This window comes from Micropterus dolomieu, linkage group LG05 (genome assembly GCF_021292245.1).
Source record: "Micropterus dolomieu isolate WLL.071019.BEF.003 ecotype Adirondacks linkage group LG05, ASM2129224v1, whole genome shotgun sequence".
Lineage (NCBI taxonomy): Eukaryota > Metazoa > Chordata > Actinopteri > Centrarchiformes > Centrarchidae > Micropterus > Micropterus dolomieu.
The window spans coordinates 27,648,407-27,660,646 of record NC_060154.1 but is presented as its reverse complement, the minus strand read 5'-3'; the positions used below and the strand labels follow the sequence as shown (position 1 = coordinate 27,660,646).

Genomic DNA, 12,240 nt, shown 5'->3' with positions numbered 1-12,240 from the left:
CTGATGACCAATTTTCAATGTGGTATTGTATTTTATTTTGGAGGTAAAACAACTTAACATCCGTTTTTTGTCTTGAGAATGTTCCTCGGGATCCTGAGGGCCATTAATGAGGACTTGGTCTTACCAACATCTCCACTTCTTGCCTGGATGGCATATGGCCTAACAAACTAGTGCATGCTAGATAAATGCAAAATACACCATGTTTTCTAACAAAGAGACTGTACAAATATTTGTAGGGTGATGGGGTTCAGAAAAGGTTTATGATTTTTTTTTTCTCACTGAAGGGAGGTAATTTTTTGGAGGAGAGCAGGGGAGGCTGTGTTATATTTTTTTCTCACTCTAGATTTATATTTTATTTCAGTCTTCCCATGCAAGAATTGTGATTTTCATCATCACAATAAGCTTCTAGCAAACAGGACCAGCATGCCAGTTTTTAGAAACATATCTTTGTGGATATTATTGAGTAAATGTTAACTCTAGCAAGACGTAACGTTCCTTCACGTTGTTCTACATTACAACAGAAAGTTACAACAGAAAGGAAGGAAAAACTAGATGTGTCATAAGAAGTTAGTCTGTAATATAATTCAAGTTCAGATTCACATGTTGAGAACTTTCCTACTAATTCATGTGAAGTCAAGTGAAATGAAACATTTTGACTTGGGTTCCCTTAACTTATTTATGTTTAAATTGGGGTTAAAATTATTTATACTTTTCTTCTTCTAGTGAATATTGGGGGAAGATTGTCCCAGGTTTTTTCAGAGACAGGAGATGAGAAAAGAAAATATAAATCCCCCCCCCTATTTTCATACAGTCCCTAATGAGTGTGATGAATTTAGCCTACAATTACTACAACCATATATATGTACATGTGTATTTCAGACAGCACTATACATTTAACGCAACTTTGTAAATCTCTCTCTTTTTTGTTCACTGTAAAACAGTGTATTTTTATTGCTGTACTGCATTTGCAGTAATGCAAGTTACAGAATATTTTTCTGTAGAGTAAGAGCACTTGAATAATCTTTAATTTTGTGAGTTGAATTTATTCCATGAATAATTTCACATTAATATGGCACGTGGCACTAGGAGTCCCAGAAAATAAACACATGTTTTTGAGTCATTTGCAGCTATAAATATTAACAAAAATAAATGGTTCTTACAACAATGTGTCAAGTCTGTAGCTGCAGCTCCAGAAGGTAAGTGGGCAAATGGCCCACTAGAGGGGTCTTCCAGATTAAATAAAGGGCTTCTAAAGCCAATATAAATGGTACATCATTAGCAAGTGATACTGTATGGGACATGTAATCCCAGGCAAATGATTTAGTGCTTGAAGGTCTAGTAACAAGCATTTGAACACTGTGTTAATGTAGCCGTATTGTGAGAGCAGAGGATGTGATTTAGTTTTCTATACACAGTTAACAGTTAGAATTAAACAAGACATTTTGGCTCTTTGCAGTACAAGTTGCACACTGAAACTTATGGGAACTGAGTGGAAGCAATCCGAAAATTCTGTAACAGGAGTTTGTGGGCAAAACCACAACTTTGTGGAGTTAGCTTGGTGTGTAAGTGTCCAGACTATATTTCTGTTATATCAACCAAATAACAAACGTAAAAAGTTATGATTTTAGACCAGAAATAGAAACACCATGAACCATCTTTGACTGGCTTTACAGTAAATTATGCTTTGGAAGCTGAGGTTTAAACAACACAGTGCCTCAGCACTTTTAATTAAGTTCAACTCAATTAAATTTTATTTATCTAGCGACAATTCATAACACAAGTTACCTCATTGCACTTTTCATATAAAGCAGGTCTAGACATTACCCTTTGCAATAAACAACAACCACTTGGTGACAGTGGCAAGGAAACACTCATATACTCAGGCTGGGTGGCCATCTACTGTTTTAATTTTAGTAGGACTACGAGCCTTTTGCTTGACATAGCTCTTTTTTGTTTCTCCCAACATGCTTTCTCCAATTTTCACCCCATTTTTTATTACAGTTAATCATTGAAAGTTTTGAGGCTTGAAACTGCAGCAATAGGACACAATTTTAAAACCTTGCACCAGCAGTGTTGCTCTGTCAAAACCTCCAGTAAGACAAATTTATCGGGCAAAGACTTTGCTCAGTCCAGGTCCATTACTGATCAGCAACACCATGTTGACAGATGTGTGTCATGGTTCACTGTGTGTGTTTGTGTTCACCTTTAGGGTCAGCTACATCTTGGTGTGAATGATTGTATTTACAGAAGAGAATAAGATGGTAGAAACATTAATGGCTTTTTGTGACCACCTAGTGGTTCACTAGGTGAACTAGACACAGACTGGTCCACAGATTAGCATCCAGCCTAATGTAAATGGCATGATGAAATACTAATAAAACAATGTTATTGAATTGAAGGACGGGAATCATCATCCACCACATTTCCCAACTGACTTCTTCTGCTTAAATATAAATAAACAGCTGGGCTCTATTCTGTACATAATAATGACTGAGTAGTAGTAATAGTAGCCTTAGTATAATTTTGTACACACAGACTTACAATTTTTTTTTTAAAATACTCTGCCATGGAATGGAATTTATTAAATGCAATAAAACAATCACATTTACATAGAATGTTGTGTATTTTACTATGGTCAGGTAATAAGGCCTCCTGTAACCTGTAACGTCAACCCACCGTAAAGTGTTTTCAACGGGACGGATACGTCAGCCACCACTGATTGGTTAGAGCAAAGTAACCGCCCTCTCAGATCTTATTGGATGTCGTACGAAAAGTTCCGCCTCTCTCCGAAATCCACCGCAGGACTCTCTTCCCATTGGTCCAGCGGGTCGGAGTGCAGAGAACAACAAACAAGTTAGGGTGAAGACCGTCGGGATGGATGCAGGTAAGCGAGATTTTAGAGTAAAATAACATTTTTTTCTCTCCCTTCGCAAGCTGGTCTACCCACAAAATAACCACAGCAACGCTATTTCATACCTGGCAACAAATTCCCTTCTCTGTCATGACACGATTGCCAACTTCAGCTGCCAGTCCAGCTACAGACCCATATTGCTTTGTAGCCTCTGTGACGTTAGCCTGCTAAAGTGATGACTAAAGCTAACCGCTAACTAACGTTAGCCTGCTGTTATTGCTAAATGTGGTGGATTCCCCGCCTTGACAACTCGCTGCCCAGCTGTATAACTTCCTGTACGGTGTCCAGGTGCCAGCTGTGGCAATGTCATGTCTTGCCGTTAAGTGTCACTCTTATTATAAATTTGCATTCTGCCCTTGGTCTGACTGTTTATGCTAACGCTATGTTACGCCCAAGATGAACACCCCAGTCGGTGCCCTGTCACCATCACATCAGTTAACGTTACTACTGTTACCAGCCTGGAATGGTGTCAGTTAAGAGACGTTATATGTACCAAGACCAAGTGTAGATGAGTAATAGCATTCAGAGAAAGCGACAGACTTCTTATTGTATTTGCTTCTTACATTTTCATTCTTTAACTATGAACCTGTAAATGACTGTTTTCTGTGGCCAAGCTAACGTTCCCTGACAAGTAAGTTAGTAAGCTAACGTTAGCTAGTCAACTTTTCCCGTTCTGTTTGTAATGTGGATAAAGTTATGTGGTGGCATAAACCGCTGAAACCTCTTTTTCTTGTTTAAACCTTATATCAAACGCGCAAATACGTTTTCGGTGAATAATAAGATAGATAGACGTTCTTGTCCCAATTGGAAATTTGTGTTGAACATTATACCTGGCTTTGAGCCCGGTATTTTCATCTGCTGACTGTTAACGTTACTGAGATTGCTTTTTCCCCTCACACTTTCTTAAAAGCACCCATTGACTTGTTTACGTTGTATTTATTACCAGCTAACTGCATAAGGGAGACTTTTTTTCAGACATTGATATGTGTGATATATATTTGTTTAATTTTGTCAGTTTGTCTTCTGTTATTAAAGGGGCACCCATGATTTTACACTAAGAAACTGTTGTAACAGTGTCATAGTGGTGTTATCTGACATTTACCAGGCAGGGAGGGACAGGATACAGCAACAGTAACCAGGTGCAGTATGGGAAGTGTAGGATTCAGTGTTTATTTTAATTTTTAATTTTTTTTTTAGCTTTACCCATACTAGGGACTAAAGGTCATCCCAATGTATGTTAAGTGCGATGCTAAATTGTAGGAGTACCCCTTTAAATCCAATTCAAGTCAGTCCTTACTTTGTCAGGCTTGTTTGTAAAGCGAAATGGATTTTGCAGGAAGTTGAAACTTGATACTTTATTTATCCCACATTGAGATTCCTCCTTCACTTGCTCCCTTGCGTAGAAAATTAAACCCAGCTTAACTTACAGAAACAAATATTTTAAATCCTAGATACTGAGTTTTATTTTTCATATGTATCCAAGAACAAATCACAGAAAACTACAGAAAATACTAGATACTCAGGCTTATATAGAACATCCTTTCTGGAAGTGACTGCAGCTAATGGATACTCCATCTTTACTCGCTGACAGATAGCCTCATTTTTATTAGCTGTAACAAGTGGTTAGTGGTCAACAACATGCCCAGCAGCAGTTTCTCCCCCTGTAATTTCCCACAGGCTTACAGTTGACCCTGGTCTTCTTTTGCAGCTACCTTGACATACGACACACTTCGCTTTGGAGAGTTTGAAGATTTTCCCGAGACCTCCGAGCCTGTGTGGATCTTGGGGAAAGAATACAATGCACTCACAGGTGGGGTTGGGAGATATACAGTGTATGTGAGATGGAGAGAAATTAGGATTTAAGTTATTTAGGATCATATTATAAAGTATACACTTATTTCTGTGGATGCATTGTAATATGGTGATTTCTTCATGTAGAGAAAGATGAGATTTTATCAGATGTCACTTCACGGCTGTGGTTCACATACAGAAAAAACTTTCCACCAATTGGTAAGTGAAGACGAGTGTGGTTTAGTTGAGCCCCTCAACTACTATCATGAGTTTGGAGATTTGAGTAATCTCGGTTTTCACATGTAATTACAAAAGGGGATCTCGCCCTGTTTCTTGAATGTGCTACAGGTGGGACAGGACCGACATCGGATACAGGATGGGGATGTATGTTACGGTGCGGCCAGATGATCCTTGGCGAGGCCTTGGCGTGTAGACATTTAGGCAGAGGTAAGACAACTTTAAAAAACTAACAAAATCAAAGACATAGATTTCTCCCTTCATTGTAGATAGATACTGACATACGTAGATGAAAACAGATTTTATCACTGTGTGGCACTAACAGCTCTTCTGAGTAGACTTCGCCACACAGAGCTTGTTTTAAACAGGCCTTGATAACTGTCTTTTTGTTCTCAGACTGGAGATGGGCCAGAGGCCAGAAACAAAGAGAAGAGTATGTCAGCATTCTAAACGCCTTTATTGACAAAAAAGACAGCTATTATTCCATCCATCAAATTGGTAAGTAGTGAGTGTTAAAGTTTTCTAATTATATCAAGGACTCACCAAGACAGTCCTGAAAAGTTTGCCTATATTATTTTCTTTTTTGTTCCTAAATGCTGCAGCCCAAATGGGAGTTGGAGAGGGAAAGCCTATAGGCCAGTGGTATGGACCAAACACAGTTGCCCAGGTTCTAAAGTAAGTACTGTAACAAAGCTGCTAGTTTTCCAGATGTTAAATTTTAGGGCTGTAAATGAATGACTATTTTTATTTAATATATTTTTTACATAATATATATTATGTAAAAAAATGCCAGAGTTCCCATAGCCCAAGATGATGCCTTCATAACCGAGAGATATTTAACTTACATAGATGACAAATATAGTAAAACCAGTGAATTATTGGCATTTCTGCATGGTAATTTAAAGATTAAAGTTGCCCTGTAGAGTTTTCTTGTAAACAAAAGTTATGTTTACATTCAGTCTCTCACCCAAATACATTGTATGTATTTCCTTCCTATCAAAACATGTGTGAAGCTGATTTTATAAAATATATATATTTCTATTTGTGCAATATGTAAATCCATGTTTACTAGCCTGCAGTTTTCTTTTTTACAGGCACATTGTTATATTTCTCAGAGAATTAGTGCTACCAACCGTCAGTCAGCCTAATAGTGTGAAAGTGGCGGCAGGAATGTGTATAACGTCACGCTTTCAAGTGCATTCTTGTGCTTAAGCGCGATATAATGTCGTCTTTCTTTTCTTCTCTCACAATGCATTCATCCATCCCCCTGTCAAACAATGAACAAAAACGACAAGATAGTGTACACTGAGGAGGTTTAAAACTATTTAAAGAAATGTCTGTCCAGTCTGGTAAAACACAAAAGTGTGACTGTCTCAGTGTGATGCTTTCAGGAAGCTGGCTGTGTTTGACACGTGGAGCAGATTAGTTGTACACGTGGCGATGGACAACACTGTGGTCATCGAGGAAATCAGTAAGTGCAACCGCTTTTGTTCAGGGTTTTTTTTTCTCCCTCTTATCAAGCATTAGCATAAGCTGTTTAAATGTCACTCCAGTTCTAGTACTCCAGGTTAAACTATGGACCGAGCTGATTGTCTTCAGCTAAATCTTACCATTATTACAGGACAGAGTTTCTGGGTGAAAATGAAATGTGAATGAAAGTACAAATGTAAGTATAGAAAGTTTATTTTGGTACTAGTCCATGTGCAAATATACAAAGGAGAGATTTAAAAAAAAGGCATTTAAGTAGAAAGCTTCCATTAGGTGGATTGGTGTCTTAATTTGATGAAAACAGAAAGTAGCTGAGTGTGCAGCATCAGTATTTTGTTCCAAAGCAGGTCTGTTTTAAACTTTTTCTGACCTACTACTGCACCACCTAATGCTTATCCCGAACAGTAAAATCCATCTTAACAAAGGCCACAAATTGAATCGAAGACTCATTTATCTTCTCCACTTATTTTGTGTTTATTTTTGTCACCGCAGAGCGTCTCTGTATGCCCTGGCTGGACATTGAAGGAGCCTGTGCTGAGCCAGAGGGAATGGGGGGACTCAATGGCTGCCTGGAGGGTGCGTGTGCCCTGGCTGAGGAGGAGACAGCTCTCTGGAAACCTCTGGTCCTGCTCATCCCCCTCAGGCTGGGCCTGAGTGATATAAATGAGGCCTACATCGAAACACTTAAGGTGAGGTACATCAACATGGATATTCCTATTGAATCTATAAAAACAACAATCAATTTCTCAATCTCAAAGGTTTTGTATCTGAGATAACGGTCATTATATCCTCAAATATTGGGGTTGTGGAGCGCAGGTGGCTCAGTCAGTGGAGTCCCCATGGCCCTGTGCAAGGCTTAGTCCTATAGACTTTCCTTAATAAATGATAAAGTGCTTGAATTCTCCTACAGCCCATTACATTCATTTTAAATAGGAAGGCTATATTTATGAAGCTGTAACCTGACAGGATTAAATGTTGGTGGCAACCGACTACCTGCTTATGAAGATAGGTATAGATCAAATATAAGACACAGTTTACTCATGAACCTGTGATTGCTGCACCAGTCATCCTCCTCCCGGAGAGCTTGGGTTCATAGCATCAGTTGCCGGAGTTACTGATCTAGAGTTTATCTGATCTCGCTCTCTGAAACAGAAATTTTCCCTCATCTCAGGCTTAACATACTATTATATTTTCACCAGTCCCGCTTTCTGAAACAGGGCCCTGGTGTTCACTGAGATAGATACCAATCTTAAGGGAGTTGCAAGGATCCCTGCATGCTTTCCACCAGTCTACGTGCTCTCACACACGTAACTGCAAACCTCTGCAAATATACAGAACAACTGTGGTTGGCATACAGATGCAACACATGCCAATCTAAATTCCCAAACAAAGAACCACTCAATATATTCTTTGATCTGGGGAACAGAATCTTAAAATTGTTTTATCTGCTTCTCAATTAGTGACAAAATTTTATATTTAAAATCAGCATCAAGATATTTGCTGTTTTAATGGTGGTAATCATTCATCTGGTTAGACAGCCCTGTGTTTTAAAATAAATCTACCTTGTAATGCTGTGCTGTGAGGATACTTTGTTCAAAACAAAGACACTGTGGTGAGCTCAGGTTTGCATACTGGAAATCCACCAGGTTTTACACTGACCTCGTGGGTGTGTTTCTGGTGTTCTTCCTGTAGATTTGCCGACATGGTAAGTGCCTTGAGGAACTAAACTTATACTAATAATATAAAAAACAACAAAGTATATCCTTTGGAAAATGGTTGTCATGTAATTTATATGTTTGTAGGATACTGGTTTAAAAATGTATGAACACAGGAACCTAAATGACCACAGAGACAAAGTCAGCTACAGGTGGGGTGAGATAAACCTCTCGTCTCTTTTCACAGCAATGCTTCATGCTGCCCCAGTCCCTGGGTGTTATTGGGGGGAAACCCAACAGTGCCCATTACTTCATTGGTTATGTCGGTATGTCTAGTCTCTGTGTTTGTGAAATAAACATGTTAATAATAAACGTGCACTGCACACTCATGCTCACCATAGTAATTCTATGTACACCAAGAGAAAAATCAAATGATAAACATGCTTTTCTTTTTTTGACCAGGAGAGGAACTCATCTATTTAGACCCGCACACCACTCAGCCTGCAGTGGAGCCATGTGAAGACGGCCAGGTCCCTGATGAGACGTACCACTGTCAGCACCCACCCTGTCGCATGCACATCTGTGAACTAGACCCATCCATCGCAGCGGTAGGAATGCCTGGGAGGGTTTTATAGCAGAGAGCGTTTGTTATCTCAACATTAAAGGGATGTGAGCAGGCTGAAAACTTTTTACAGTAACTCAGATGTTTACACAGCTAATTGTTTTCTGGTATCTGCCAGGGTTTCTTCTGCAGAACAGAGGACGAGTTTGATGACTGGTGTATGCGCATAAGAAGGGTATGTTTGTGAACACTGCTCTTTTCTTGCTCCTGACTTGTCTATAACAGTTAAATAAAACTATAACTTTACTGTTAGAGGAATCTGTACATCATAAGATGATGGTCCTTCTCTTCTAGCTGTCCTGCAACAGAGGGGGCCTGCCCATGTTTGAACTAGTAGACAGTCAGCCCTCTCACATGGTCAGCGTGGATGCCCTTAACCTTACCCCTGGTAAATGGACTGCATATTTGTTTTGCAAAATATACTCAAAATTCAGTTAATGAAAATGAATTTTAATGTTTTTTTTTTCCTTTTCTTTTACGTGTTGACCCTCACTTCATAGATTTCTCGGACTCGGACAGGTTGGAGCGGTTCTTTGATTCAGAAGATGAAGAGTTTGAGATCCTTTCCCTGTGAGGAACATATGAACAATGATTTACTGTTCGACGGTTGGTGAGAGATTCTCTCTTCTCTGTATCAGAATGGACGCCTGAGGGGATGAACATTAACCGGAGACCTCTTAAGCCAGTCCAGCACAAATGGTGTAGTCAGTGTGTGCGACACAGCGTTCTCAACAGCCACTGAATGCTCTCTGTATCCAACATTGAGACTGCCTGGTGGAAGCCGTAGCAGGAGCTCAGGATAAATTCTGTATGCACATCTTCACATGTTTCCATTTTGAGTCTTAACACTTTAATTGTTCATTCTGAAGTGATATGGTGCCTTTCCCTGACTCCATAAGTAAAATTGCCATAAGTTTTATGTTGTATAGAAACAATGGTTCATGATGCCCATAGCTTACGCGGTGTGTCACTAATAACTGAAGTCTAATGAAACCAAATTCAAGTCAAATCTTCAGACAAGTTCTATTAACTCTCCATGCAAAGTATCCTTGCCGAGTCTAAAACATATACACTAGTTCCTTTGAAGATTATTTATTTAATCGACACAGTATATAGAAAGCTGAAAGGACAATAGACATGTAAAAGGACTAAAACCTTAAATAAAATCAGAATCTGATATTTGACAATGGTTCTACTTAATTTCAAGATAGTATGAAATCACATTTGGATCACACAGCCAAGGGATTTATCTTCTGCATTCAATCAAGCAATGACTAGAATAAATGTCGGGGGGTGTAAAGAAAAGTGTTTAGTGTGCAGAAGAGTCATTTAAGCAACAAAGTCTTGGTCTCACTGGGTCACTTCCACAGCTCTCCGAGTGGCATGTTCTGAGCTGTGTTGATTGCATTAAGGCTGTGGGTGGTGATGTCCCTGTGCACATCCTCAACAGTTTGAGAAGCATCAATTACCTACAACAGACAATTTAGACCATGAGCTGTTAAACATTATAGATCCGAATGACACCTGGGAATACATCTACAATCCAGACACGCTTCCTACCTGCCAGTTGACTGAAGGATCCTTCATCAGCTGTTCAAACTGCTGTTGAACCGCTCTTTGGAAAACACTGGTCTCATATCTCTCTTCTCCAAACTGACCTCTGAGAGCAGCCTCAGCTGGACTGAGCTGTAAAAACATGACAAGGTCCGGCTTTGGCAGTCCCACGTCAGGGTTCTTGCACCAGTCCAGGCAGAAACCCTGAAGGAGATGAGCATGTCAAACTATCTGTTGCTCCTCTCAAACACAGTAATAACAACAACAACACTGCTCTCTGGTGGATGCAGAGTTTAAAAAGGCTGAGAAAAGACTCACCGGCTTGGCACTGGTGAAAGCAGCTCCAGAGAAGGCGTACCTATCGACTACCAGAGTGGTGCCTTGCTCCAGCTTCTTCTTCATTAAAGGCCTGTGGTTAAGGATTATATTATTATGCTGCTTATGAAAATACTGGCTATGCCTACAAGCTAGAGGAAACGTCTCAAGGCTAATGATGAATGGGGAGAATAATGCATTTTTTTTCCAGATTAGAATTTTCATCATTGCTAATATAGACAACTGCAGAAATGAAGGGAAGACATTTACTCAACATTCTGTGCCTTTTTAAAGGTTAAAGCTGTTGTGTGATATTCCTAGTGAAACAGTGACTCGATGTGTTATTAACAGTTACTGAAAAATGCAGCCCTATGGCACAGAGGAGTAAAATATATACATTCAGGCTTTGACAAAACACAATAATTGTTAGTAGTAGGATCATCAGGTCATTGTTGGTTTTGGTCTCTTATTGGGCAGAATATTTCCACTTCCGCTCTTCATGCGGCTCGGTGTTGACAATAAATTAATGTTTTCACAGTATTGTCGGAGTTAGATCGTCACTGTTTAAAAGCATTCAATTCAAATTTGCTTTATTGGCATGAATGTATAACAACAATATTGCCAAAGCATCATACAAACTACATTCCCGTGTCATAGTGTTTAGGGGGCAATAAAGCAACTTACACCAGTTCCCAGCGGTTAGCGGAGAACAGCAGGTGCACCGTGTGGTCCTCCAAGTCACTCTTGTTCTCCAGGTAGGCGCTTATCAGCTGTCCAATTGTCGTGGTCCTGTCTGCCCCAACAAACCACACCACGGCACATATTAATCTTACACAATAATGAAAAGTTGTACTTACAGTAAACCCCTGCACGGGGACTGAAAGGAACACCCACGAACTGTTAGGCAGTAACGTTACAAAGAGAAACAATGGCACCTCTCACCGGGGAATCTCATCATCTCTACCGGCCTGCTGCTCTGCTGCAGCGACTGAACCAGTTTCTTGCACTGCGTCGTTTTCCCGGCCTTGTCCACTCCCTCCAGCACAATGAGCGCTCCTCTTTTACACGCCATTACTGTCCACTGTCAACTTCGATGTCCTGCGGCTGGCAAAGACGGAGGACAAGCTCTCGCTAGCTAAATATCTCATCACATTTACCCGCCTTTTACTGAAGCGAACCATCAATGCGGAAGTACAACGACGCAGCTTCCTGTTCTTCTTCTTCTTTTCCTTCTGGCTTTCCGGTAGACTAGATGCTTTACGGCACATTGCTGTCTCTCACAGTTCAGTCTTAATCAAGGCGTCACCATTCTCAGAGGGGTAATCCAGTTGCAGGTATAATTTTGTTTTTTTTTCTCCATTAATTTAGTTTGCATAGTACAAAACAAACAATTCTAGCCCATAGTAGTAGTAGTGTAGTCCAGGACTAAGTAAAAAAACAAATAAGGTGCAAGTTACATGCGCAATTATAGACTTCACAAACAGCAAGAAAAAAGTTAAAGAACAAACAAATTATCAAAACTTTTTTTGCCCTTTAATGTCCTCTCAACCATTTGGAAGAACATTCTGAGTCACTTTATCTCCTTGTAAAATGTTATGAACTTAATTCTACCTCTTTAAGCCATCGCTACCATCCGGGCTAGGTATGCTGTACTAAAAAAATCTCCT

The 12,240-nt window shown here is 39.7% G+C and overlaps 2 protein-coding genes across 8 annotated transcripts; one reads left to right on the top strand and one right to left on the bottom strand.

Moving 5' to 3' along the window:
* The first annotated feature begins 2,746 nt into the window (after positions 1–2,746).
* Positions 2,747–9,888, top strand: atg4b (autophagy related 4B, cysteine peptidase). Of its 6 annotated transcripts, none has more exons than XR_006825181.1 (13): positions 2,747–2,884; positions 4,620–4,721; positions 4,850–4,921; positions 5,051–5,149; positions 5,336–5,437; positions 5,542–5,614; positions 6,331–6,410; positions 6,920–7,116; positions 8,330–8,408; positions 8,545–8,690; positions 8,837–8,879; positions 8,999–9,092; positions 9,205–9,253. XR_006825181.1 is itself a non-coding variant. In XM_046050149.1 (13 exons), the coding sequence occupies exons 1-13, from the start codon at positions 2,875–2,877 to the stop codon at positions 9,276–9,278; spliced, it is 1,185 nt and encodes a 394-aa protein (XP_045906105.1). In that variant the 5' UTR covers positions 2,747–2,874; the 3' UTR covers positions 9,279–9,888. The 6 variants fall into 6 exon arrangements, 4 of the variants coding, with proteins under 4 accessions (XP_045906105.1, XP_045906104.1, XP_045906107.1 ...); XR_006825182.1 differs by having other exon boundaries at positions 9,190–9,238; XM_046050149.1 differs by having other exon boundaries at positions 8,823–8,879; positions 9,205–9,888.
* Positions 9,134–11,794, bottom strand: dtymk (deoxythymidylate kinase (thymidylate kinase)). 2 transcript variants are annotated; one of them, XM_046050155.1, is made up of 5 exons: positions 11,516–11,794; positions 11,258–11,366; positions 10,577–10,667; positions 10,265–10,462; positions 9,134–9,272 (listed from the first exon to the last, which is right to left on the bottom strand). In XM_046050155.1, the coding sequence occupies exons 1-5, from the start codon at positions 11,643–11,645 to the stop codon at positions 9,243–9,245; spliced, it is 558 nt and encodes a 185-aa protein (XP_045906111.1). In that variant the 5' UTR covers positions 11,646–11,794; the 3' UTR covers positions 9,134–9,242. The 2 variants fall into 2 exon arrangements, with proteins under 2 accessions (XP_045906111.1, XP_045906110.1); XM_046050154.1 differs by lacking the exon at positions 9,134–9,272 and adding an exon at positions 9,781–10,173 and having other exon boundaries at positions 11,516–11,790.
* Between the last annotated feature and the right edge of the window lie 446 nt (positions 11,795–12,240).